We start from the raw sequence: 23274 nt of genomic DNA on the forward strand, positions 1-23274 counted from the left end.
GGCCGCCTGCAGTCTTGCCAGGCAGGCACCGGGAGTGTCTTCAGGCCTGCCAGTGGCGCAGGGACTCTGAGGCCCTCTCTGGCAGCCAACCAGTTTCCCACCATACTCCTGCCTCGCTCCATGATTCGGCACACTCTTTCCTGCTGTGTGCATAGGGCTATTGGAGAGTGAAAAGACGGAAACATGGCACGGTCTGTACCGTGTGGCTCCCAGGAGACTTCCAACACGGGGCTGTGTCTGCCAGTGTTGATGTGGTTCTCTGTGGATACCTCCTGATTCCATGGCGGCCCAGCCCCCAGGTAGACAGGCATCTATGGACATCTCTTGCATTCCCCGAGGCAGCCAAAAGCCTGCACTCCGTCTTTGCATGAACTCGATGAAGGTGGCTGCCCCTTCCTCGAGGCCCTTTCCTTCCAGCTGAGCCAAAATCACTGCAATAAACATATGGGTCTATGATGGCCACGACGTAATGGCATTCTCCGTAGTTGTACTGTGCGCAACCTGAGCAACTGTACTTGGCTGGGCTGAATGCCCACCCCCTTTACCTTCCACAGCTCCCGTTAGAGGAATCTGCCAAAGGAGGGTACACTGGGGGTACGTTAAAGTGCTCTCCTGCCCTGTTCAGAAAACACATCGGAAGAGAGCACAACGGGATTACATTTTTTTCTCATTAACAAACACAGTTAGAATCTTACCAAGAGTAGATGTTATGGCACGTAGGGAGATTCAGAGAGAAAGGGGCGTGATGTTTACTCCCAAGAAGCCCACAGGTGATGGCTTTGAAGGTGAGAAGGGCCCCATCAGAGGCTGGGACAAGGCTGGAGGGAACCCCCGTAGAGAGATTATGTGATGGCCCCTTGTCAGGAGGGCTTGGGTGGACGTGGCCGGCAAAGGGAACGTGGAACAGAAGGAAGTGAGGTACTGCGAGGACGTGGGTAAACGATAAGGCCAAGTGGAGGGCGTTTCAGGGGAGTGAAACTGAGCATATGGAGGAGACTCGGCCGTGAGGCTGGGCTGCGATTGGGGTCCAAGGCAGGGGGAAGATGCAAAGCAAGGTGGGCGTGATCACTTTGGAGTTGGGCTGTTTGCGGCCCTAGGCCCCGTCCCCAGGGACCAGGTGGTGGTGATTTCTGCATGCACAGCGCGGGGAGCAGCACGGGGACCGTGCATGTGCCGAGGTCCTGCCCCAGTGAAGTCAGATCTCGCGCGTTGGGGCTGCATCTGGAGGGCAGATCTGCTCGGGCGGGACCAGGGCTGGCCTGGGGCGGAGGTTCAGGCGGCCTCTGGTTCTCGGGGCTTCGGCGCATCTCTGGCGGCAGCACACAGAAGCCACGTCTTCCGGATGCCGCGGCTGCCGTCCTGAGACGGTTTTTAGGTTCATAGAGCAGCCAAAAGAGCCCCCTGGGAGACTCTCACCTGGGGAAGGCCCTGCCCTGAGGTCTGGACTGTGGGATTTCCCGTTCTCATCCCACGCGGGTGGTCGGGCCATTCGGACAAAACTGGACATTTGCTCCTGTTTTAAGGGAATGACTCTTGTGTTGGAGTTTCCCATCGCTTCTCAAGGACTGCTACCCAGATTGTAGGTTTCTAAGAGCCCGGAACTGCCTTTCCCGTCCTGGGCGGGGCCAGCTGTGTGCAGTGGGCCCTCCACAATGCTGGGCCGCCCTGCCCTCTGGGGACCGTCCCGGAGACCTCTTCACTCGAAACCCTGCGGTCTTCCTTCGGCCACTGCCACCCCTGTTTTGCACGCCTGCGTTCATGCCCATTTTGCTCCATTTCACGTGGCCCCGTGCTGGGTAACCCCAGGAAGAGGTCGCTGTCTCCTGGGGGGTTCGGCACGTGGGGATGCTGACGAGGGCACCTTCCCCTGTTGTGAGGGCAGGGGCACTGCCCTCACTTGCTCTCAGAGTCCCTGCAAGGCAGGAATTACTGCTCCCACATTGCAGATAGGGAAACTGAGGCTCTGAGAAGCTAAGCTGGTGAATGCCCAGGTTGGGATTCAAACCCAGGTCTGTGTGTGAATGAAGGTGAGATGGGGTCATGACGGGCAGGGCACCGGGGGCTGTTTAGCTACTGAACTAATGCAGGAGAGAGGAATTCAAGCTGCTTTCTTCAGATCAGAGACTAAGGAGCCGGGCGTTTTCTCGGTGAGCAGGACGGCGTAGCCACACAGCACAGGGCCAAGACAGGCAGCCACGAGCAAGTCGTCAGGAACCGCTGCGAGGTTTAAGAGGGGACTCAGGAGAGGGGCTCTGCCGTTAGCCTGGGAGGGGTCCTTACAGGAGGAAGAGGGGGTTGGCACACGCCAACGATGACCCCGCTCGGGACGGTTGCTGTTCTTAACATGTGCTGCGTACCTGGGCTCAGATGGATTGCTTTGCTGACTCCTCGTGAGTCCTCAAGCCGTGCCTTGCTATTATTCCCATTCTGCAGAGCGGGACCCTGAGGCTCTGAAGGTCAGAGTGACCTTGGGGCCAGAGCAAAGCCGGGATCTGAGCTGAGCTCTGCATGACGCTAATGCCTTCCCTCGCCCTCCACGGTCGGTAGGGAGGGAGTCAACCAGTGGCCGGCCAGCCACACTGTCCCTAACAAGTTCCCCGGCCTGGGGGACAGCTGGAGGGTCCAGCTGAAGGTGTCGGGGGTCGCCTGCCAGGCGGGTGGAGCCGGCCCATGGTGAGGCCACGAGAGGGGAAAGCGGGACAGGGTCACCTTGGAGCCGGGCGGAGGCAGGCGTCGGGGGCCACATGTGTCCCCAGGGGGGCAGGCACCATCCTTCCAGAGTTTCAAGGGGCCGCTCCTGCAGGGGGACGTGCAGCTGCAAAAGGTGCGGCTTCAGCAGACTGGCCCTTGGAGGCCTCTCGCTGGAGGAGCAGGTGGCGGGTTTGCACCTGCCCAGCCAGGGCGCCCTCAGGCTTGAGAAGTTCAGAGGTGGGGAGAAGGGGTGGTGGGGAGACAGTTGTGTCTGTATTCTGGTCGGGGAAGGCACGGGATGGAAAGGCGGACAGGCCTGGTGGAGGGTCCACTCCCCCCAGAGCCCCGCCCACCAAGCCCCTCCCCTTCCGCTCCTGTGGTTCCCGGGTCCTGGCTCCCCGCCAAGCGGCAGTTAAAGCAATGGCTCCCTGGGGCCCCCCCCCCCCCGTACTTGGCAGGCTGAGTGAGTGCCCAGGGACTGAACCCCGGCCCAGGTTCTGAGAACACCCTGGACCGGTCATCCTGGATTGTGTGGTCTGCCTGTTGTCAAGGTGTGTGTCCCTCCCTGCTTTCCTGGAAGGCAGGGCCACGCCCACGAGTTCCTTTGTGCGGCACCTCTTGCAGGGCTGGAGGGCTCAGCAGCGGGTCCGGACACCTGTGTGTCCTCCGGCTGCGTCCCCCACCTCTCGGAAGCCGCCCCGGCTCGTCCGTGCTGTGCGATGCTCTCGGCTGCTGGCCCCTGCCGGGCCACCCTACCTGGGTTGCAAGCGGGGGCCACGAGCTTCCTGCAGGAGGCGAATCCAGTGCTGGGCAAAGCTGACCTTCAGTCGTCTGGGACTTCGAGCCCGTCCCACCGTTCGCCGTCTGCATCCCCAGGCCTCCCCCTCCAGGACAGAGGCCTGCGGAATTGCTGGGGGCCCGCCCGCCGGCGCCCTTCCGCCTCACCCTGCCCTCCCACGCCAGCCCCTTAGGACCCTGGAGAAAGCCTCTCTGGGCTGCCTCCTGCCCCTCCCCTGCAGCGGCCCTGCCCGCCCCCTCCGACTTACTTCCGGGGCAGCAGGGAATCCTAGAGGGATGCGGCCCCCGGAAGGTGGGCGGGGTGCCGGGAAGTCCACCTCGGTCCTGCACCCGGTGCCGCGGGCGGTTGATCACGTGGCGACGCGCCCGTACTCTGGATGGTGGGAGGCTCTGGCCACCGAAGCAAAGTTGGAGCTTTGGGGTTTCTTTCCTTTAAAAAAAAAGCAAAAATTCTGTGCCAAGAGGCAGCTGGTGTGGCTTTAGACTGTGTCTCCAAGGGGGAGCCTGCAGCCCCCTTTCTCCCCATCCCCACGCCAGAGGAGGCCGGGTTGTCAGTGGCTTCCGTGTCACTGGAGTGACCTGCCCCCGCCCGCCGGCCGCCCCCTCCGCCGGCCTGCGGTTTCTCCGCGCGGGATGACGCCCGGCCGCCGCCGCCGCCGCCGGTGGCATTGTGGGCTCCGCGGAAGACCGAGGGGGGCCCGCGTTCCCCCGGAGCAGAGGGAGGGGTCGCCGCGTCTCCCGGTACCTGCGGCTGCAGGGAGCACAAAGAATGTGATGTTTTTTTAAAGCCCTTCGAGAAGAAGAAAAAAAAAAACAAAGCCTGCCGCCTCCTGTCCGCTCCGGCTGACTTCCTTGCGCCGCCCTGGATGCTGCCTCCGGCCCGGGCTCCGTAACGCGCGGCCTCCTCCGTGCCCGCGGGCCACTTACTTTCTCTGCTTTCCGCTGCCCAGAGCCAGCCCGCGCTGCCATCACCATGTATGACTCCTGCCTCCTGCTCGCTCCCGCTCTGCCTCTGCCCGGCCCCCCCCTCCGAGCCCGCCTATCCCGTTAGCCTGCCCCCCAGCTGCCTTCACTCCTCCTGCACCCGGCTTGCTTGCCTCCATGCTGCCTGGAGCCCGCGAGCTGGGGTGATTAATTGGCTATGATGATGAACGTCCCCGCTGGAGGATCGGCCACGGTGATGATGACGGGCTACAGTAATGGGCGCTATCCCCGGAATTCTCTCTACAGTGACTGCATCATCGAGGAGAAGACCGTGGTCCTGCAGAAGAAAGACAATGAGGGCTTCGGATTTGTGCTCCGCGGGGCGAAAGGTAAGAGCAGCGGCTCGCAGCCTGGATACATCCACATGTGTGTGTGTGTGTGTGTGTGCACGCCTGTAGAAAAAATGTTCCCCGGCTCAAAAAGAAGCCCTTTTCCTGGGGGTACTCGGTTGCTAGACAACCATGTTCTTTAACATTCTGCCTGTTAAAACATCGGGGCTTCCTTTAGGAATATTTTTAATTTTCTGTACACAATATTGCTCGCTCTCTCCCCCCCCCCCGTCCCTCCTTCCCTCCCTCCCTCCCTCCCTCCCTCCCTTCCTCTCTCCCTCCCCCCACTCTTTTTTTTTTAATTCCTGGGTTTCATCTGTGTTTCATGGTTTAGTTCAGCCTGATTGTGGCTGGCTTCGGAGCTCCTGGTCTCAGACGCCCAGAATTACCCGGTCCCGAGTTTTGGGCACCTCAGAACTGCCCCGTTCTGGGAGTGGGCCCCAGCTCCGAGTGCGGCAGGCGTGCGGGTGCCCGCCTCTAAGGTGACTTTGCAAGATGGTCCCCTCCGCCGTGGCCCAGCCGGCAGCATACGTGTCACGTGGCCTGCAGTGAGGGCTCCAGGAACGTGTTCCACGGCAGTGCACCCACTGCCAGCCCTGAACTTGGGGTCTTCCCTTTCAGAATAAAACAAAATGGCATCGCGTCCCCGTGCGAGGAGACATCTGTGCCCCGCGTGTGTGGGGAAACCGTGTGCAAGTTTGATCTCGGAGCCTCCGTGCCACGCTGGGGGTCCCGCACCTGTGCTGGCCCGGGAGGCCTCCTTCCCCGGTGGCAGCCCCACCTGCTCAAGGCCCGGGCTGCCCTGACAGCAGCTCGTCCAGAGGGAGGGAGAAGAGATACATCTGTCCCCCGTGTGTGTCCATGACTGTCTGTGTGATGTCTCCCCTCCCCCGACCGAGGCCGCCTTCCTCTTCCCACCCGCCACCCCCGGCCTCACATGGCCACCCAGGAAAGTCCACCTCTTCCCCTAGAGTTTCCCTCTGCAGCTCTGGGGCCCAGAAGCCAACACTGGCTCTGCTGAGGAGTGGGGGCCCAGCCCTCCCATGGACGCTGGCCGCACAGTGGCCACAGAGAGCCGGGCTCCCAGCAGAGAGGATTCATAAGCGGATTCCAAATCTGCAGCCACCCACTGGGTCAGCGTTCTGTTCCGTCCACGCTCCAAGTTGAATTCCCTTGGTAGCGAGTCTACGTAGATGTAAATTTGGCAAGCAGTTCAGTGTGGTGTTTCTGTAGCTCCATGTGGTTATGGGGGGAACTTTTCCATTTATAGAACTGAAAATGTTTAGTCACTGATGCTTTTAAAGAAAATGACAGGCGTGTACATACAGACATGGACAGGGGAGCACGTTATCCTGTGTTCTCAGCGCAGAGGCCAAGAGGGATGGTGGTGGCACCAAAAGGCAGTTGGCTCCGTCGCTTGACTTGGTGTTGACCCGTGACCAGGAGTACCAGCCCCTTCCCAGGGGAGAGCTGGCCTGGGCCACCCACTTCCCACGGAGATACAAGGGCCTGCTTTCTCCCAGGGTCCCGTGGGAGGCCTGGGCTACCAACTTGGAAACATCTCCCAGGCTTGTAACGCGGTATACCTTGTCTTCCCAGCGGATACGCCCATCGAAGAGTTCACGCCAACGCCAGCGTTCCCAGCCCTGCAGTACCTGGAGTCCGTGGATGAAGGTGGGGTGGCATGGCAGGCCGGACTGAGGACTGGGGACTTCTTGATTGAGGTAGGGACAGCGGTGTTCATATCCTTCTGCTTGGGGAGAGTGCCGCCTCTCGTGGGGTTGGGGTCTGTGGTCTTGGCAGCGTGGTCACTGGGCCAGATCTGGGGGTGGGCATGGAGGCTGCCGTGGACCGGGGTTGCTTGCTTATTTCCACCCACGGTGGATGCCATCTTCTGAGGACTGTGCGTTGGGGTTGTCTTTGAGACTGTAGCTTTATCTCTTTGGAGGCTTGGAATGTATGTAACTTGGCCGTTGGTCTTGAAGTAGGAGGTAGACGGAAGAGAAAGGTGGTTGCCGTGATGTCAGGGACACGCGTGGACGTGTGGTTGTGACTGTATGAACAGACCCAAGAGGGGCCATGGCCCGTTCTTGTGTCACGAGGGCAGGCTGGAAACCGCTGTACTCTGGCTGTTGCTCACGTGAGGTCTGTAGCGTTGGTGGCCGAGAGTCTGTTGATTTTTAAGTCGAGGTAACTGACCGGTTGGATGGATGATGGCCTTCCAACACCAAGGAGCCTGGGCAAGGTGGGTGGCTGGAGTTGATGGTACAAAAAGGAAACTTTGAAACTCAGATGCTGGGAAAACTAGCTTTTGCTAGTAGGTGGAAGGAGGGAGAGTCCTCTTCGTTTAAAAAAAATCTCACTAGACGTGAGTGCCCGGCTGCTTCAAGCCTCACCTGGAGTCGCCATGTTGGTGTGTCTGAGGTACCAAGCTGCCGGCACACTTGAGCTCCCCGCCTTTTGCATGTTTAGGTGTTACTTTCAAAGGAATGTGTTACCCTTTGGAAATATCAAGAATAAAAGACTATGTTATACCTTGAAAAAATTATTTCTAAGAGGCTTGGTGAGCTCAGATGGCCCCCGTTGGGAGTTCATGTTTCTTGCAAGAGCATTCCTTAGGGCTCACCCTCAGCCCTGTCTCATCTGCTCCGGAAATCCGCCTGTAGGTGGAAAGAATGGGTGTGTGGTGTCCAGCCGGGCACTCGGTGCCTCTGCCGTGGGGCCGGCCAGACACTTGTTCGTTCTGGAAAGGAGGAGATCCAGGCCATGGCGAGACGGCGGCTTAAAGCCATTTCTCTCCACGATGCCTAACCTTCCAAGGGTGCTTTTTGAGCTGCAGTTCTACTCATGATCCCCTTGGTGTTTCTGAAGACTATGAGAGTGTTGGAAACCCGGAAGGAAAGGTACTGTTGGAGGAGAGAGAGCCGTGAGACAGAAGGTGCTTTACCTTATACCAGGCATCGTGCGTCCGTCTCACTCTATGTGCTGAAAGACGTATTTAAATTACTACTGACCAATCAGAGCCTGGCTCGGATGAAGAATTGCACTCCTTTGGATTCTTGTCCACTGAAACTGTGGGATGCGTACCCAGCATGGTGGAGACTGAAACCCGCTGTGGTTTCATGAGTTAACTCGATTTGTAACCTCATGAAAATGCAGAGAGACTGGGTTGAATCATCTTCTGTAGGTTGCAGTTGTGATGTAAGTCCCCTTCCCGTGTGTGTGTGTGTGTGTGTGTGTGTGTGTGTGTGTGTGTGTGTGTGTGTGTGTGTGTGTGTGTGTGTGTGTGTGTGTGTGTGTGTGTCAGAGACAGAGAGAGAGACTCCAGTAAGTTGCCATAGCTGTTGCTGGTTTTCAGTTTTAAATAATAAATGAGGGCTGCAGAGGCGGGAGCATCCCTGGTTGTTAGGCTCATCAGATTGTTTCCTTGATAAACTAGTCAATAAAAGAAGCGTGGGACGGCCGCAGAGCGTTTGCTGGGCCCACCCCTCTCCCAGGAAGCAGACGTGCCCGCAGCGCACACCTGGGCCAGGTAGAGAAGGCATGCCACCTGGTCGGATGGATGGAAGGCTCCATGGAAATTAGGAGCGTTAAGAGTTTCTGCCCTTCTGTTTTCCAAGCGCCTCCTCTGACATTGCTTCTAACCTCTGCTGTGCAAACGTATTTGCCACTTTGGAACAGCATTTATATTCTGGGCAGCCTCTGAATTCCAGGGTTCCAGGAATGACTGGCCCTGAGCTGCCTTAAGGTTATGTCTGTCTTATTATGTCTCAAATGACCTGAAGGAGACGTGGGCCCAAAACAGCCCCAGGCCCTACAAGGCTGCTCACCACGGGTCCTACTCTAATGGGGAACACAGTGGGCCGGCCGGTGTGTGTGGTGGGGGGCCTGGGAACCTCGCTCCTCCCACTTCATTCCAAGGCTGCCTCATGGGGCTCAGAAATTCTCCTTTAGGAGCTTGGGTGTAAAGGACTATCTCCACTGAGTTGTTTTCCCAGCTGCCGGATTCCGCCACTGGAATAGTAAAATCGTTTATAGCCTTATAGGTGCATGTTTTTTCCAACAGAAGATCTTTCTATGTTTTTCAGTGAAAAGCTTCAATCGTGGAGGGATTGTTTTAGACAGACTCACGTGTCATAGGTGGATCTTTGTTTTGACCGGAAGCCATCCTGGAGCCTGGGGTTTCCGGGCTCTTGGTCAAGTGCAGGGTCCTGTTTGGAAGCTGCCCCGAGGGTGGGCAAACTGTCCACATCTCCCCACATCCCCCCCCCCACCCCGCACCCTCCCGCAAGCCTTCCTTTCTCTTTGCCATTGGAAAGGAACTCAAAGCGTGTCCGACTTTTACTTTCACTTTAAAAACGCGTGCTGCAGTGTGAACTCTGGGACCAAGAGGCAACTTCTGAAGTGAATGTTCACTCTTCCGAGTCTTCAGCTGCTACTGAATTTCATTTTTCCTTCTTGGACTTTGACGCACACACGGTCATCTTGCCGGCATCGACCCTGTCGAGGGTTTCCTTTGTGCGTGCCTTTCTTAGGTGCTCGTCCTCTAAAATGTCTCTCTCTCTGCCTTGCCCTTGGGGAGGAGTCTGTTCTTTTGTTGTTGGTATTGTTTCTTTGTTGACCACGCCCCTCCCTCCTGCCCAAAAGCCAAAGGTCTGAATGAAGTTGTGTGGAAAAGGCTATCTTCCAGTTGGGAATTACGATGAAATAGATGGGCCCTGGTGCGCCAGCAGGTTGTCATGAAATCTCATCTCAGGGGTGGAGAAGGGGAAGTGGGCGCTCCGTGCATGGAGACACTCGAACAGGCGGCTCTGTAGACCGTGTGTGTTTACAGTTTTCAGATCAGCTTGACGTGCCAGAGTCCCCCGGATGGCTGATGGCACTGAAGCTTCCCCAGAGAGCTGTTAGGGGCAGCGGGAGTGGACAGGGTGGGCGGTGGGCTCTGAGTGTCCCTTTGGGGACCTGGGGGGGGGCGGGGAGTGATCCTCAGAGAGGTGGGCCGGGGGCAGTGACAGCCCAGAGGGAGAAGCAGGCGGGGGAGTCTGGGCAAGTTTTCTTCCTGTGCGGGTCACATTTAAGGTTGGGGCCTCCACCAGCCAAGAATGATTAAGGACCAAAAGGAAGCCCAATTCAGACTGGTTTAAATAACAGACGTCTCGGAGAGTTGCCGTCGAAGCTGAGAGGCAGTCAGCCTCAGACACAGTGTGTTGAATACTCCGTCTGCTATTTCTTTGAGATTATCTCGGTTCAAGCTCCTCGACCACAGGAGGTGGGGCAGGAGAGACCGCTTGCCGGGAGGAGTCGTCAGGAGGACGTGGATGGGGTGACAGTTTTGCATGAAGTAATTAAGGAGACTGGAGGTGGGGGTGTCATTCTGATTCCTGCAGGGACTCAACAAACTGGAGTGCCCGTCGGCCTCACCCAGTGAAAGCCGGCTGGGCACCAGGGTAGCCTGCAGACCTTTCAAAGACACTGAGACCTGGGCTGAGCCCACACCCACAGGATCGGAACCACGAGGCAGGAGCATCAGCGTTTCTAGGGAGCTTCGGTGACGCCGCCGGGGGTTCCGCTGGGCAGGAAGGGTGATGACCGGCTGGCCTCATTGTTCTGGCTCTTTGAACATCTTAATTTAGCGTTCTAACAAAAACACAGAAGCAGGCACCGCGCTGGTCTCACTGGCTTTCTTCCACAAGCCTCCCCATTTGGAAACTCTTACTTTCGTAAACTCAAATATCCTGTATCTCAAGAATTGCTCATACTACAGCTAAACCGTAAACATCTGAAGAGCAAACAACATTGACAGCAAATACAACCGAAGGCCCGTGTCCTTATTCGGAGTCATCGAGGGTGTATCTGCCATGCACTGCAGTGTCTCATCCGACCCTCACAATAATCCTGTAAAATAACATCGGTATTATCCCCATTTTACAGATGAGGGGACTGAGGCACAGAGAGGTTAAATCACTTGCCCACAGTCACGCAGCAGGGGAGCAGGGATTCCAACCCCGGCTGTCTGAGTCAATAACACCACAGCTCAGAGATGCTAGGAGATGTTTTGATGGGCCGGATGTGTACATGGGCACAGAGTAAGAAGAAACACGGGCAACGAGAGGCCAGTTTTTATTTTCAAATTAGCAAACACTTTTTTGATGACTATGCCTGTCGCTGGTGACAGCACTCCTAGGTTGCCATGTGAAAGGATAAATTGCCGTAAACCTTTTAGAAATTGACGGGGCAGGTATGGGATGAGAGCCATAAAGCTGAACCGGGAATTTGACATCGAGGAGCCCATCCCCCACCCTCAGGGAATGATCTAAAAAACAGGCAGAGATCACAGTGCGGCAAAAAGAAAAGGGTGGAGGTAGAGGGGGATGGTGAAGGGGACACCATGCATCTGTTGTGGATTTATAAGAAAGCATTAAAAATTATGCTTACAAGAAGTTCTCACTACCGACAGGAAACGGTTACCTCATATTAGGTGAAGAGGACAGAATTAAAGTTATCTGCACCGTATCCTCTAAATGATACCACCTCCCCCCAGTATAAGCATAGGAAAAAAAGGAGAGAAAGTATTAACCCCTAGGTGATGGGATCCTGTGTGATCATTTTCTCTTTTGCAGACTTCTCTCTATTTCTCAGATTTTCTAGAAAGACAGTATTAACTTTTGACAGGGATTCATTTCACAAATGGAAAATTATTCCTTAGAAGAAGCCATCTCAGGGAGACGGGCAATGTCTCAGCCTCCGTGGCCACAAGGAGTTACTGTTTGCTTTCAGGTCAACAGCACTGTGGTGGGCGTTAATTATTCTCCTGGGGCCAGCACGCCCCAACCTGATGCAGTACGGGAGACTCCCATGGTTTTTGTGATTGTTTTCTTAGTCCTGAAGTGGCCAATCTCGTTTTGTGTTAATTTCCCTAAATAGGTTTTCCCTTGCAATTAAAGCAGGCAGCAGTATCCTTCCTCCTAGGAAAGTGATGCTTGAGTTTGCTAATTACTTTTTCCTCCTATTAAATACTTGCACTAAAGATGGCCTGGAACTGTTTTATAATCTCAGTTTGCATTGAAGTGAGGACGCTGAGGGATGCCCTGGTGTTTTCCTTAGAGACCGTTTGAGTACCTTATAAAACGTGTGTCAGGCTGCTGCTCGGGAACCGGGACTTGGAAAATGTAACACAGATCCTAGCTGCACGTTTGCCCAAACCATTACTTTCAACCCAGCTGGAGGTATGAACAGTTGTTACAACCTGGTGATAACCGGTCAGCCTCCCCAGCTTGAAAATTAAGTATTACACGGAGGAGAGTAAATAGTAAAGTCCAGGTGATTCCTGATCGGTGGTTATGCACATCATCAGTCAGCACACGCTTCCTGGGTCTCAACATTCCCATCAGCAAATTGGGCGGTTGTGTGAATTAAGGCACCGGAGGTGAACTACAGTCCCTTGGTGTATCCGCGGACGATTGGTTCCAGGACCCACCGCAGATGCCGAAATCCATAAATGCTCAGTGTCATAGTCAGCCCTCTGTACCGAGGATTCAGTATCCACAGGTGTGGAACCTGCAGATACGGAGGGCCAACTATATAGTTATTGAAAAAATACGGACATGAGTGGATCCAGACAGTTCAGACACGTGTTGTTCAAGGGTCCATTGTATGCGCCACCCGAGCTCTAGGCACGTGAGCTGCTGTTAGCCCCTGTCGTGTTGGCTAGGAGACCGTGCAGGGCTAGCGGTGCTGGGCATAGCATCCCATCAGTATTTGTTATTGATCATCATCTTGTCCTTCATCATCATTAATGGTGCCTGACTCAGGAGATGAAACCAATGATGATTAGCTGAACCAATAATAACGATAAGTCACACGTAGAGGACATGGTTGCCAGGGGGAGGCAGGGAGGGGGAAGGACGGATGGGGAGTTCGGGATTAGCAGATGCAAGCTAGTATACATAGGATGGATAAATAACAGGGTCCTACTGTATGGTACAGGGAACTATATTTAATATCCTGTGATAAACCATAATGGAAAAGAATCTGAGAAAGAATGTCTATATACATATAACCAAACCACTTTATTGCACAGCGGAAATTAACGCAACACTGTAAATCAGTTATACTTCAATTAAAAGATAATAAGTCATAATGTTATAATAATGACAGGTGATTGTTACCACTGTCGTTTCCAGCGTGTAGCTGTTACAGAGCACACCCGCCACGGGCCAAGCACATACAGTCGGGCACTTCCAGCCAGGAGCGCTCCGGCTGTAGCTTCGTGGTGCCTCTCTGTGGAGGGGACATCAGCTAATGCAGACACCCACCCCGCCCCACCCCAAGCCCCAGATATCCTTGGCAGGCACTGCCTCCGGCTTTGGCTTGAACCTCTTTTCCCCCGGCACTCACTGCGTTGCTCAATCCTGTTTTGGCACGAGTCTGGCTTTAGGTAATCTTGGAACTCCTGTTCCTGATTCTCATTTTACCCTCTAGCAACAAATCCCAGAGACGAGGCCAGAGCCCTTCGTGGTCTCCCCGGTGCCAGCATTCCTTCTCAGCCGCGCCACACCGCTCACTTTCTCTGTCTGGCCTTCCAGGGTATCATGAGAGCCTTTGTCACATGTCCTGCTGGTGGCCTGTGTGGCTGATCTAGGAACTCTACCCACCGCCCTCCCCCGCAGAATTCCTCGTATCTTATTTAAGTCATTTTAAATGGGCATTTATTCAATAACTAAGCTAAAGAGCGGGTGGCAGATGTTGGCAGGAAGCTATAGGGCGACTGGCGAATCCTTGACCTTGAATCATGTTGATACTTTGGTGGTCAAGTTTTGTCAGTTTCATGTTAAAAGACAAGTAGGTTCCAGTGGCTGTCCCGGGTCCCTCCAAACGTGAACTGTCTCCGTTCTGAAGCTCTGTGGCTTCTTGCTGTGCTGGTTTTGGAAAAGACCTGGGCCCCCTGGCTAGCTTCCCACTCCAGCCCCCCTGCTCCTGGGCTGCCAGCACCTGAGCTACTGTAGGAGGGGAGGCTGTGGCCATCGTGACCTGCCTCTCTATCACCCTGCCAAGCCTTTGCTAAGGTCTAAGCTTCCTGCTGTCTTCTCAGTGATGGTTGAAGAACATTCCTTTAGTAGCAAAAAAAAGTCAGCGCAGAGGAGTTCGGCTAATTTTGTTGTTTTTGCCTTCAGAATATGTCAGTGCCCAGGGCAAACGGCTGTCATTAAAGTCTTTGCCCTCCAAGGCTCCTACCACCGGGGTCTTTGCTGTCCGAGGTCATAGCACTGGGGTCTTTGCTCTCTGAGGCTTTAAAGAGGGCACTGCTCTTGGGAAGCCCCTGGAAGGCTGGGAGGCTGGTCCCCTTTCCCGCACGTAGACATAGCTCCTCCTGTACCTAGAGAATAGTTCACTTTGTCCTCCATACTGACTGAGAACAGGTGGTCCAGGCTGAGGAGTAGCCCAGAATCCTGCTGAGAAGGTGGATGCGGGTGGCGTAGCGATTGCAGATGTGAATTCTTGGCTCGTTCCTTTTGGGGTTCTAATTTGAAGTATCAGTGATTTCAATTTCAGGCTAAAAAAAGATTCAGAGTCACTTCAGGGGACCACGGCTGCTGTGCTCAAGGCTCCGCGGGACTGGCAGATGGCAGTGCACCGGGTTGGATAGGGACAGAAAGGAGCCACGGTCAAGGGCACAGGCTGTGCAATGTGATCTGGGTTTGAATCCAGGCTCTGTCGCTTCTTCACTGTGTGAACTTGGGCAAATCTTTCATCTCTTGGCCTCAGTTTCTTAAACTAGATAAAAATGTGTGTGACGCATGCAGTTCCTGGCAGAGAGAGCTCTCGACCATCGGTGGCACTTGTCTAAGTCATTTTTGCAACTTCATTCATTCACTCCCGCAGCACACATTGGGTGCCCACCAGGTGCTGGGCTGGCGTGCAGTTGGGAGAGAAGGCACGAATCAGACACAGTTCCTCGAGGAACTCACAGTCTGGAAGGAGGGCAAAAAGTAGGGTATGGAGAAGGCCCCCATTTGAATCAGGAAAAGGTCTTCATGAGAGAGGTGGTGTTGGCTCAGTGCTTTGGTAAGTCGGTGGGGTGTCGACAGGCAGAAAACTAAAGAGGGAGGGGCTCAGAGAAAGCTCAGGGGGTCAGGAACATTCAGGGGGGGTTGGAGAGCGGTCAGGTGTTGTAGAGCTGAGAGGCTGGTCCAGGGAGGGCCTGGAATGTCAGTCTAAGTAGGTGCAGCTGTGTATGGCTGGTCAGTGACAGGGAGCAACAGAAGAAAGGGGGGGGGGGGGCATGACTGGACCTGTCCAAGGTACTGAATCTCTGTGGCGCATGGAGTCTCTGCAGGGTTTAGACCTGTCCACGGTGCTGAAATCTATCCAGGGGTCAGACCTCTCCAGGGTGCTGAACCTGAGAGCCGAGAGGACGGAGCCTGCCATCAGGAGGAGCCTGGTGCAAGGGCTCAGCACTTCCCCTCCCGCATTCCCTTCTCCTCCCATCTCTGCGTCCTGTGTCCTTGGCCTTCCTGGACACAGCAGCTTATGATTCAGTGAGTGTGCTTGTCTGCTTGGTGGAGACATCTCTTCCGTGAGGAGGGGTGAAGGGATCACTGCGGTTAAGCATCTGTGCCGTCCTGTGCTCTAAGCCAGCCTGAAGTCTCCGCTCACACATCACCTTCTCAGGGAGGGCTTCCCAGCCTCCCTCTGGTTGCCCCCGACACTAATGCTTCCTCCGTGTGCTTCCTCGGTTGTCCGAATCTTCTCGTGTGTTGGGTGGTTGAGTTATGTTTGTCTCCTTCCCAAGAACGCCTGCTCCCTCTGGGCTGGACAGTTTGCTGACCTGGTCTCTACTGTGTGTCTAGTACCCAGCACAGTGCCTGATACATAAAAGAGGCCCCAAGACACGTTCAACGGTGGACACTCCTGGGAAGTAGGTGTTTTATGCTCATTTTGCGAGAGATTATGTAGCCTGCCGGGACCCCGCAGGGAGATCTGAATCAGGTGACTCCCAGGCTTGGGTCTGGTTGATACCCTGGGTAAATCCTGGGTCACTGAAATGTAATCTTATAATGATCTTCCTCAACCCAGGAAGGATGCTATATATCCAGCCCCAGTGTACACAGGGTGAGGTTTGCAGAAGGCATGGTGAGCTGAGATGCCCACATAGGAAGCTTCTGGTTCAGTCTTCTCTGGTGGGCCTCTTGATTCGCCTGTAAGGGGCCCTCCTGGGTCTTTTCCACCTGCCCTCCCTCCCTCCCACCCACCACTCACCCACCACTCACCCACCTCCCAGTGAGCTCTGCAGGCCCTCGTTAGCACTGAGTTGTCTCTGTCCGCACTTGCCTTTTGTGGGGAGTTTCACGATACAGCGGTTAGGTTGGCAGATGAACTGAAGGAAGGCCTTGTGCCAAATGCCCTGTGGGATCTTTTAACCGATGGCGTTTGTCAGTCTTGGGCATGAGGGTGTGTGTGTGTTTGTGCCAAGAATAAATAGAGTTGAAATAAGAAGGAGCAGGGAAGGGGTCATGGAAGGCCACAGTTACCGTCTGATGCTGCAAAATCCTGGGGATGGTCTCCTTGCTTTTGTGCCATGAGGCCAACCACCCGCCGGCCGGTTTCCCACTTCCCTCTCCCCGGGGCCTTCGGTTTCGTATGGCAAGGTTTTCAGTGCGCATCCTCTGTGCTCGGCCCTCCGTGGGCAGGGCTAGGGGTCCTGGGGATGAAAGAGGCCATCTCTGACTTGAGGGGCCAAGTGTGTGGGGACAGGGAGGCCTTTAAACTTGGCTGGCGTGCAAAGGGAGGAACGGGTTACTTGGGCAGGTGCAGGAGATGGCAGATCAGCCTTGACCTTGGCCCTCTCTCCCTGGTCTCCCAAGTGTGTGTCATACCCCCTCCCACCCCCAGCACTTGCCCACACTGCTGCCTCCCCCTCTCTCCCCTCTTTCCCTCCTTCTCTCACACTCGCTCTCTCACGGTTACCCCTCTTCCGCCTCCCCTTCCTCCAGCAGGGTAACTCCGGCTCGCTCTCAGATCTCTGCCCGGTGGACCCTCCTCCGGGAAGCCTCCCCAACATTCCCCATGACACCTGCTCACTGTCAGCGCCTGTCACTGACCCTGCCTGGCCTGGAAGCTCCACGAGCTAAGGAGCCATCCAGAGCTGAGCACGTGGCAGGCACTCGGTCAGTATCTGTGAAATGATGGAAGGCACAGCCTGGATGAAGGCTCAGAGGCAGGGACGCGTGGGAATGTGTGGGGAATGTCGGGACGTCCAGGACGGACAAAGGAGACGGGACCTGCAGACCAGGGAAGGCCTTGAGGACCGAGCTGAGCGGTGGGGCCTCACTCAGTCACTGGAAGCGGGCATCTTAGCGGGGAAGTCCATGGCCTGTGGGTCACCGAGCTGGGGCCTTGTAAAGAAAGGGGGTGGAGGCAGAGAGGCCAGATTAGAGGCTGCTGCCCTTGAGAAGCGGGTTAGAGCAGGACTTAAAAGCACAGTCCCAGGAGGCAGCCCACCTGGGTCCAAATCCAACTCCTCTACCTATGTGCTGTGCGGCCTTAGGTAAGCCACACAACCCTTCTGTGCCTCAGTTTCCTCATCTGCAAAGAAGACGCATAGTATACACAAAAGGAACCATTACTATTGTCATTGCCGTTGCTGTTAGCGCATGGGAGGGATACAGAGCCTTCCCGACCAGGCCAGGCCCCCCCTCTCCCCCTAGGCAGGGTCTCACTGCCCGGGAACCTCTCCCCATGGAACCCACCATTGTGAGGTCAGGTGTGAGCCCCAGGACCCCCAGTGTCCAGCACGGGTCCTGGAGAGCTGGGGTTGGGGCTGAGAGAAGGAAGGCAGGAGGGCAGTGCTCTGCCCGTGAGCTGACCAGAAACCAGCTGCCTTTTGTGGCCACCCGTGGCTGCAGGCTGCTGGGAGCTCGGTGGCGTGGCTCCTGGTACAATGACTTGAGTTTCTAGATTTCTCCCCAGCAAGGACGCCGGACTGAACATCCCATCCCCACCCCCCACCCCCCGCCCATTCCTACCGTGTCTCCAGCATCGGCTACCAGTGCTAACACACATCCCTAAGCATTCCGCGTGTACTGATTTGTTTAGGCATCATCAGAAGCCTGTGAGGTGGGTTCTCGCACTGTCCCCGTTTCTCAAATGAGGAAGCTGAGGCACAGAAAGGTCAGATTAGCAGGCTCAGAGTCACAGAGCTCCTACAAGCTCTACCAGCTGGGTTTCCAAGGAGGTCTGGGCCCAGCGCCATGTTCTGACCACGTAACACTCCTGCCTCTCAGACATTCACACTGTCACCCAAGGAAAAGGTCGGGTAATGCCACCAGGAGACAGGGTTACTATAGCGAGGTTTATCTTGGGTTTTTATTTCTTTGCGTGTGTCTGTTAGAGATACGTTTTGTCACGTGTGTATACACATGTACTTTTCTCCCTGTGTGTATCTTTTTTTATTGTGGCGAAATGCACATACCTGAGAATTTATTATTTAATCATTTTTAAACATGCAGTCGAGCAGCATTTAGTACCTTCACAATGTTGTGCAACCATCACCTCTGTCTAGTTCCAGAAGATTTTCATCACCCCAGAAAGACAGCCCCTGGGCTTCCCTGGTGGCGCAGTGGTGGAGAGTCCGCCTGCCGATGCAGGGGACGCGGGTTCGTGCCCCGGTCCGGGAAGATCCCACATGCCGCGGAGCGGCTGGGCCCGTGAGCCGTGGCCGCTGCGCCTGTGCGTCCGGAGCCTGTGCTCCACAACGGGAGAGGCCATAGCAGTGAGAGGCCCGCGTACCAAAAAAAAAAAAAAAGAACAGCCCCATAGCCATTTAGCAGACACTCCCCATCCCCCCACCTCCCTCAGCCTCAGGCTACTGCCAATGTGCTTTCTGTCTCTATTGACTTGCCTGTTCTGGACTTTTCATGTACGTGGAATCCTACAGCACATGACCTTTTCGCCTAGAATGTTTCCAAGGTCCATCCGTGTTGTAGCCTGTGTCAGTGCTCCTCCTCCTATGGCCAGATAACCTCCCATTGGTGGTTGAACCACGCTTTGTGTATCCATTCATCGGTGTTTGGGTTGTTTTTACCTTTTGGCTATCTGTGAATGATACTGCTGTGAACAAAAGTGTACAGGTATTTGTTTGAGTCCCTATTTTCAGCTTTTGTACCTAGGAGTGGGCTTGCTGGGTCATAGGGTAACTCTTTGTTTATCTAAACGGCTGACCCAGCCTTGGGTTGAATCAACGGCTGTTCAGTGAGCACTTAGTAAATAACCCTCTCGATGCTGGGCCTGGTGGAAGAAGCCTAGGAGCAGGGGAAGGGGAGCCAGCCCAGCCCATTGGAGCCAGAGCTCAAACCCACTGGCGACATCACTGCTGGACGGCATATGCTGACTGCAAACAGCATAAACAACAGTGAGGACAAGACAAAGGGAGATGCTTGAATTTCCTGAGCACTTCCTGTCTGCCAGGCTTCACTTCTGGGATTTCACGTGCTGAACCCACTTAACGCTCAGCTGAGTTTGAGTACTCCTATCAGCAACTTTTTCTGCACAGGGAGGCTGGAGCACAGAGAGGAAGACTCACCTGCCTACAGACACACAGCGGGTGAGTGGCAGGGCCGGGCTGTGGCCCAGGCAGGCGGCTGCTTCAGAGCCCACATCGTGAACATCTCTACCACACGGCCTGGAATAGGGAACGGAGTAAAGGGCCTGGCCAGGGAGGGACCGTAGTGGGCTGGAGGGTCGGGGAAGGCTTCCTGGGGTGCGGGATAGTAGCAGAACCGACTTCCCAGGAGAGCGTGGGATGGGAGATCCACACAGAGCGCCTTGCCCAGCATCCACAACACAACTGACCAAGGGGCAGGGCCTTGAGAGATGGGGGCCCGGGGGACAGTGGGGTAGGGACATCTCCCAGGGCTGCTTGGCACCCAAGCTGGTCAGGGGAGGCAGGACATGCCTCAAAGGGCTGCATCTTCCCCGGGCGGGTAGTGTTCATCTAGAAGGCATGTAAACCTGTTGCCCCTGGATTTACAGAGGCTGAGACGGGAGATGATAGAACCAAGGAGGACCAGGGGCCAGAGGGACCATAGCAGGGGCGGCGAGAAGGACTATGGGACAGGTTGTGAGGACGGGCACATGCCTGGTTCTGGGTGGCCCATCATCTTGGAGGTCATGGGTGGGTCACCTGCCAAGAGGGCCAGAGGTGGGGGGAATAGGAGAGCCTAGAAAAGGGACACCTTAGATGGAGGAGGCGTGGGTTACAGCGTCCAAGGGGGCAGTGGGGACAGCAGGGTCAAGAGCAGGAACGGCCGGTTTCAGCTTTAAGTGATGGATGTTCACCCAGATAACGGGGTTCACGGCCACTCGGTCAGAATATGCAGCTGCTGCTGGCGGTCAGCTGTGTGCAGGACACGCCAGTGTCTCATTCCACACTCCTCCCAGCACCAGGAGCTCAGTTCTGCTGATGGTCCCATTTTGCAGATGAGGAAGTTGAGGCTCAGAAAGGTCACGTGATGCGCCCAGACTCACACAGTTCTCATGGTGGGGCTCGCTTGACCCTGGAGCTCGGACTCGAGGGCTGCAGTGTCCCCTGTCATATCTTTCCAGGTGGATCCTACTGCCCAGCCTGGAGGCCCAACTGGAGATTATGAAATAGTTCAGGTCTTGAGGGGAGGCACTGACTAAGCAGATTGAAAGTCCATGGAAGGTGAAGGTCATAACTCATTAGAGGACCCCTGGGGAGCTTCCTGGAGGAGGTGAAGGGACCTGTCTTAAAGCATCAAGGGAAGTTGGTTACGGATGGGAGCAAAGCAAGAGTGCCCCATCTCCTCTGTTCTCGCCAATGTGTGTTATTCCAGAACTTTCTCTACAACTGACACACCTCAATCCAAACTGGCTCGGCATGCAGAGGGAATTTACTGGTTTGAGTAACTGAAAATCCCAGAGATGTTTGGCTTCAGGTTCAGCTGGATCCAGGTGCTCAGGGATGTTCCCAGGGTCTTACCCCCTCTCTCTGTTTTCCTCTGTGTTGGCTTCACTCTCCGGTGGGTTCTCCCCGTGAAGGTGGCAGATGTGGTTTCCAGCAGCTGCAGGTTCTCATCCTGTCCACTGAAGAACCCCAGCAGAAAGAGAGCATCTCATTGGCCTGCTTTGGGTCACATGTCCATCCCTGAGCCAGTGATTGGCTAAGCCGCTGGAAGATGCTGATTGCCCGAGTTGGATCACATGCCCTCCCCTAGGCCTTGGGCTGGGTCAGCCCCCTTGGCCACAAGGACTGAGAGTCGGGGTGGGTGGGCTCGCAAAGGAAGGTAGAGTTTCAGGTGTGAGAAAGAGGAAGGTGAACCGCTGGGTAGGCAGATTCAGCAGAGTTTGAAACTCATTTTAGGCATGGACTGAACACGTGGGATGCAGTGTGTGTCTGGGTTACACGTCTACAGACTTACTTTGAGCAACTGTTACGTAGGGCTGGGAGTCAGAAATGAATCAGACCCAGTCCTTCTTCCCAAAGACCACGGAGTTAGACTCTCCCCCAGGCCTCATGCCCAAGAGGAAGGCATCCATCACACGCTAGTATTTCCTCCGCCAGCATTTTCAAAGGGAGGGAAGGAGTGAAAACTTGAGCTGGAAAACGGGAGGAGTCGAGGGAGGACAGAAGCTCCTGGCTGTCCCCAGCAGAGCTGAGAGGGGGCAGCCCTGGGGGCCGCGCATATTGGGAGAGATAAGCTGTGGCCACACTATGCATTAATTTTGAGGGTGGGGGGCCTGGCTGGGCACCTTTGCTTGGGCCGGGGGCAAACTTGCGATAAGTGAGTGTCTCAGTCAGCTCAGGCTGCTGTAAAAATCACTATCTCGACAGGGCAGCTTAACCAGTAGACATCTATTTCTCACGTTTCTTTTCTTTCTGGAGACTGGGGAGGCCAAGACCAAGGTGTCGACTGATTTAGTTCCTGGTGAGGCCTCTCTTCCTGGCTTGCCGACAGCTGTCTTCTTGCCTTGTCCTCACTTAGTAGAGAGGGAAAGAGAGCACCTCCCTGGTACCTCTTCTTGTAAAGGAACTAATCCCATCATGGGGGCTGCACCCTCATCTAACCCTAATCACCTCCTAAATGCCCCACAGATACCATCACATTGGGAGTTAGGGCTTCAAGATAAGGATTTGGGGATAACACACATTCAGTCCACAAGAGCATGCTTGGGAAATGAGCTCCCGGGGCCTTTGACCTGCTGTGCGGGGCGAGGCCACGTCTGATGGACAATCTTTCCAGCCTGAGACTCAGTCAGTTACACCGAACGGCCTCCCTTAGGGAGGCATGGTAACCAGGGAGACCAGAAACGCTACCGTCTCGGCCCCAGGCCTCAACGTGCGAGTTGCTGAGGTCCACACGGGGCTGGAACGCTCTGTCCTTGTCTCATAAGGGAGGTGACAGTAGTGCCATCTGCACCCTAGGCTCTGGGGGCTTGGTCAGCACGACGACCTTGCGAGGGAGGGGATGGGTCAGAACTCGAACCCAAGTCTGGGCTCCGGGTCGGTGGTTCTTGACCACCATAGGGTCTCCTGGGAAGGTGGCCCTGAGGGCTGGCAGGGAGCCTGGCCGCCTGCACTGGGTCCCGGGCGTGCTTCGAGACGGGGGCGTGTCAGTCCCTGAGCGCAAGGTGACTCAGCCCAGGGGCTGGTGGCAGGCACACGCGTCATGACCTTGCCGTTAGGCAGCAGTCCAGCCCCTGCAGCGCCGAGTGAGCCTGTACTGATTGGTTCCCATTCTCGTGTCTGGCCCGGCCCCCCCCACCCCGTACCAGGAAGAAATTGTGTTTGTTGTCCGTTAATTTTCCAGGAGTGTTTTTTAATGAGCCTTCTGGATGGAATTGCCTGTTTTGGTTTCATTTGGAGGTTTTTTTGAGAACAGGCTGTGTGCCCAGCAGCCCCCTGGCCAGCCCTCTCCATACGCACTCTCATCACGACCTTCTGATTAACCCCTTGCTTGTCCATCGCCCCCGCTCGGCTGTGGTCACCTTAAATAGCCAGTGACCTCCTTCTTCATTTGTTTATCAAGATACAGGTGCAGGTATTGGTTGGCACAGGGCATGGGCTATTGTTTGGGAGATAAACGCACGATGGAAGGAATTAACGGAATGATCACAGCAAAGTGGGGCTCAGCGGCCGGGAGGCTTGGCCAGCAGGTCTGGGCATGGATTCTGAGGTCGTCCTCTGTCTGGCTTTGTTCATACTAAGCCTGTCTCTGGAATACTCTTGCAAAAGGTGTGCTTTCAAAGGTCCACCTTCCTCTTTACTTACAGTAGGAAAGGGAGCATTGCCAGCTTGCCCGGAGAGGGAGCTGACCCGCAGGGAGGGGCTGCGGACTCTGCCCTGGGATGGGAGCCCCTCTCCGTTCTTGCCACTGCCCCCCGAGGTGTCCGGGCTGGGAAGCTTCGGGAAACAGAGGGACGGGGGCCAGGAATTCCAAAGCCGGGGTAGAAA

At 55.5% G+C, this 23274-nt stretch overlaps 1 protein-coding gene and 1 long non-coding RNA gene across 22 annotated transcripts in view; one reads left to right on the plus strand and one right to left on the minus strand.

Moving 5' to 3' along the window:
* The window catches only part of SHANK2 (SH3 and multiple ankyrin repeat domains 2), a 548430-nt gene that overhangs the window by 388445 nt on the left and 136711 nt on the right, over positions 1-23274 (plus strand). For all 16 annotated transcript variants that reach the window (XM_060302789.1, XM_070046075.1, XM_060302792.1 and 13 more), the window contains 2 exons: positions 4720-4802; positions 6402-6526. In XM_060302789.1, coding sequence (XP_060158772.1) covers positions 4720-4802; positions 6402-6526 — 208 coding nt within the window. The remainder of the gene's footprint in view (positions 1-4719; positions 4803-6401; positions 6527-23274) is intronic.
* LOC132597649 (uncharacterized) lies at positions 626-4957 on the minus strand. Of its 6 annotated transcripts, XR_009564742.1 has the most exons (4): positions 4235-4957; positions 3738-3919; positions 2358-3476; positions 626-2217 (listed from the first exon to the last, which is right to left on the minus strand). It is a non-coding gene; the product is annotated as an uncharacterized lncRNA (long non-coding RNA). The 6 variants fall into 6 exon arrangements; XR_011377605.1 differs by having other exon boundaries at positions 626-3476; positions 4587-4957; XR_009564741.1 differs by having other exon boundaries at positions 626-3476; positions 4417-4957.

The sequence above is a fragment of the Globicephala melas genome, chromosome 8 (genome assembly GCF_963455315.2).
Source record: "Globicephala melas chromosome 8, mGloMel1.2, whole genome shotgun sequence".
NCBI lineage: Eukaryota > Metazoa > Chordata > Mammalia > Artiodactyla > Delphinidae > Globicephala > Globicephala melas.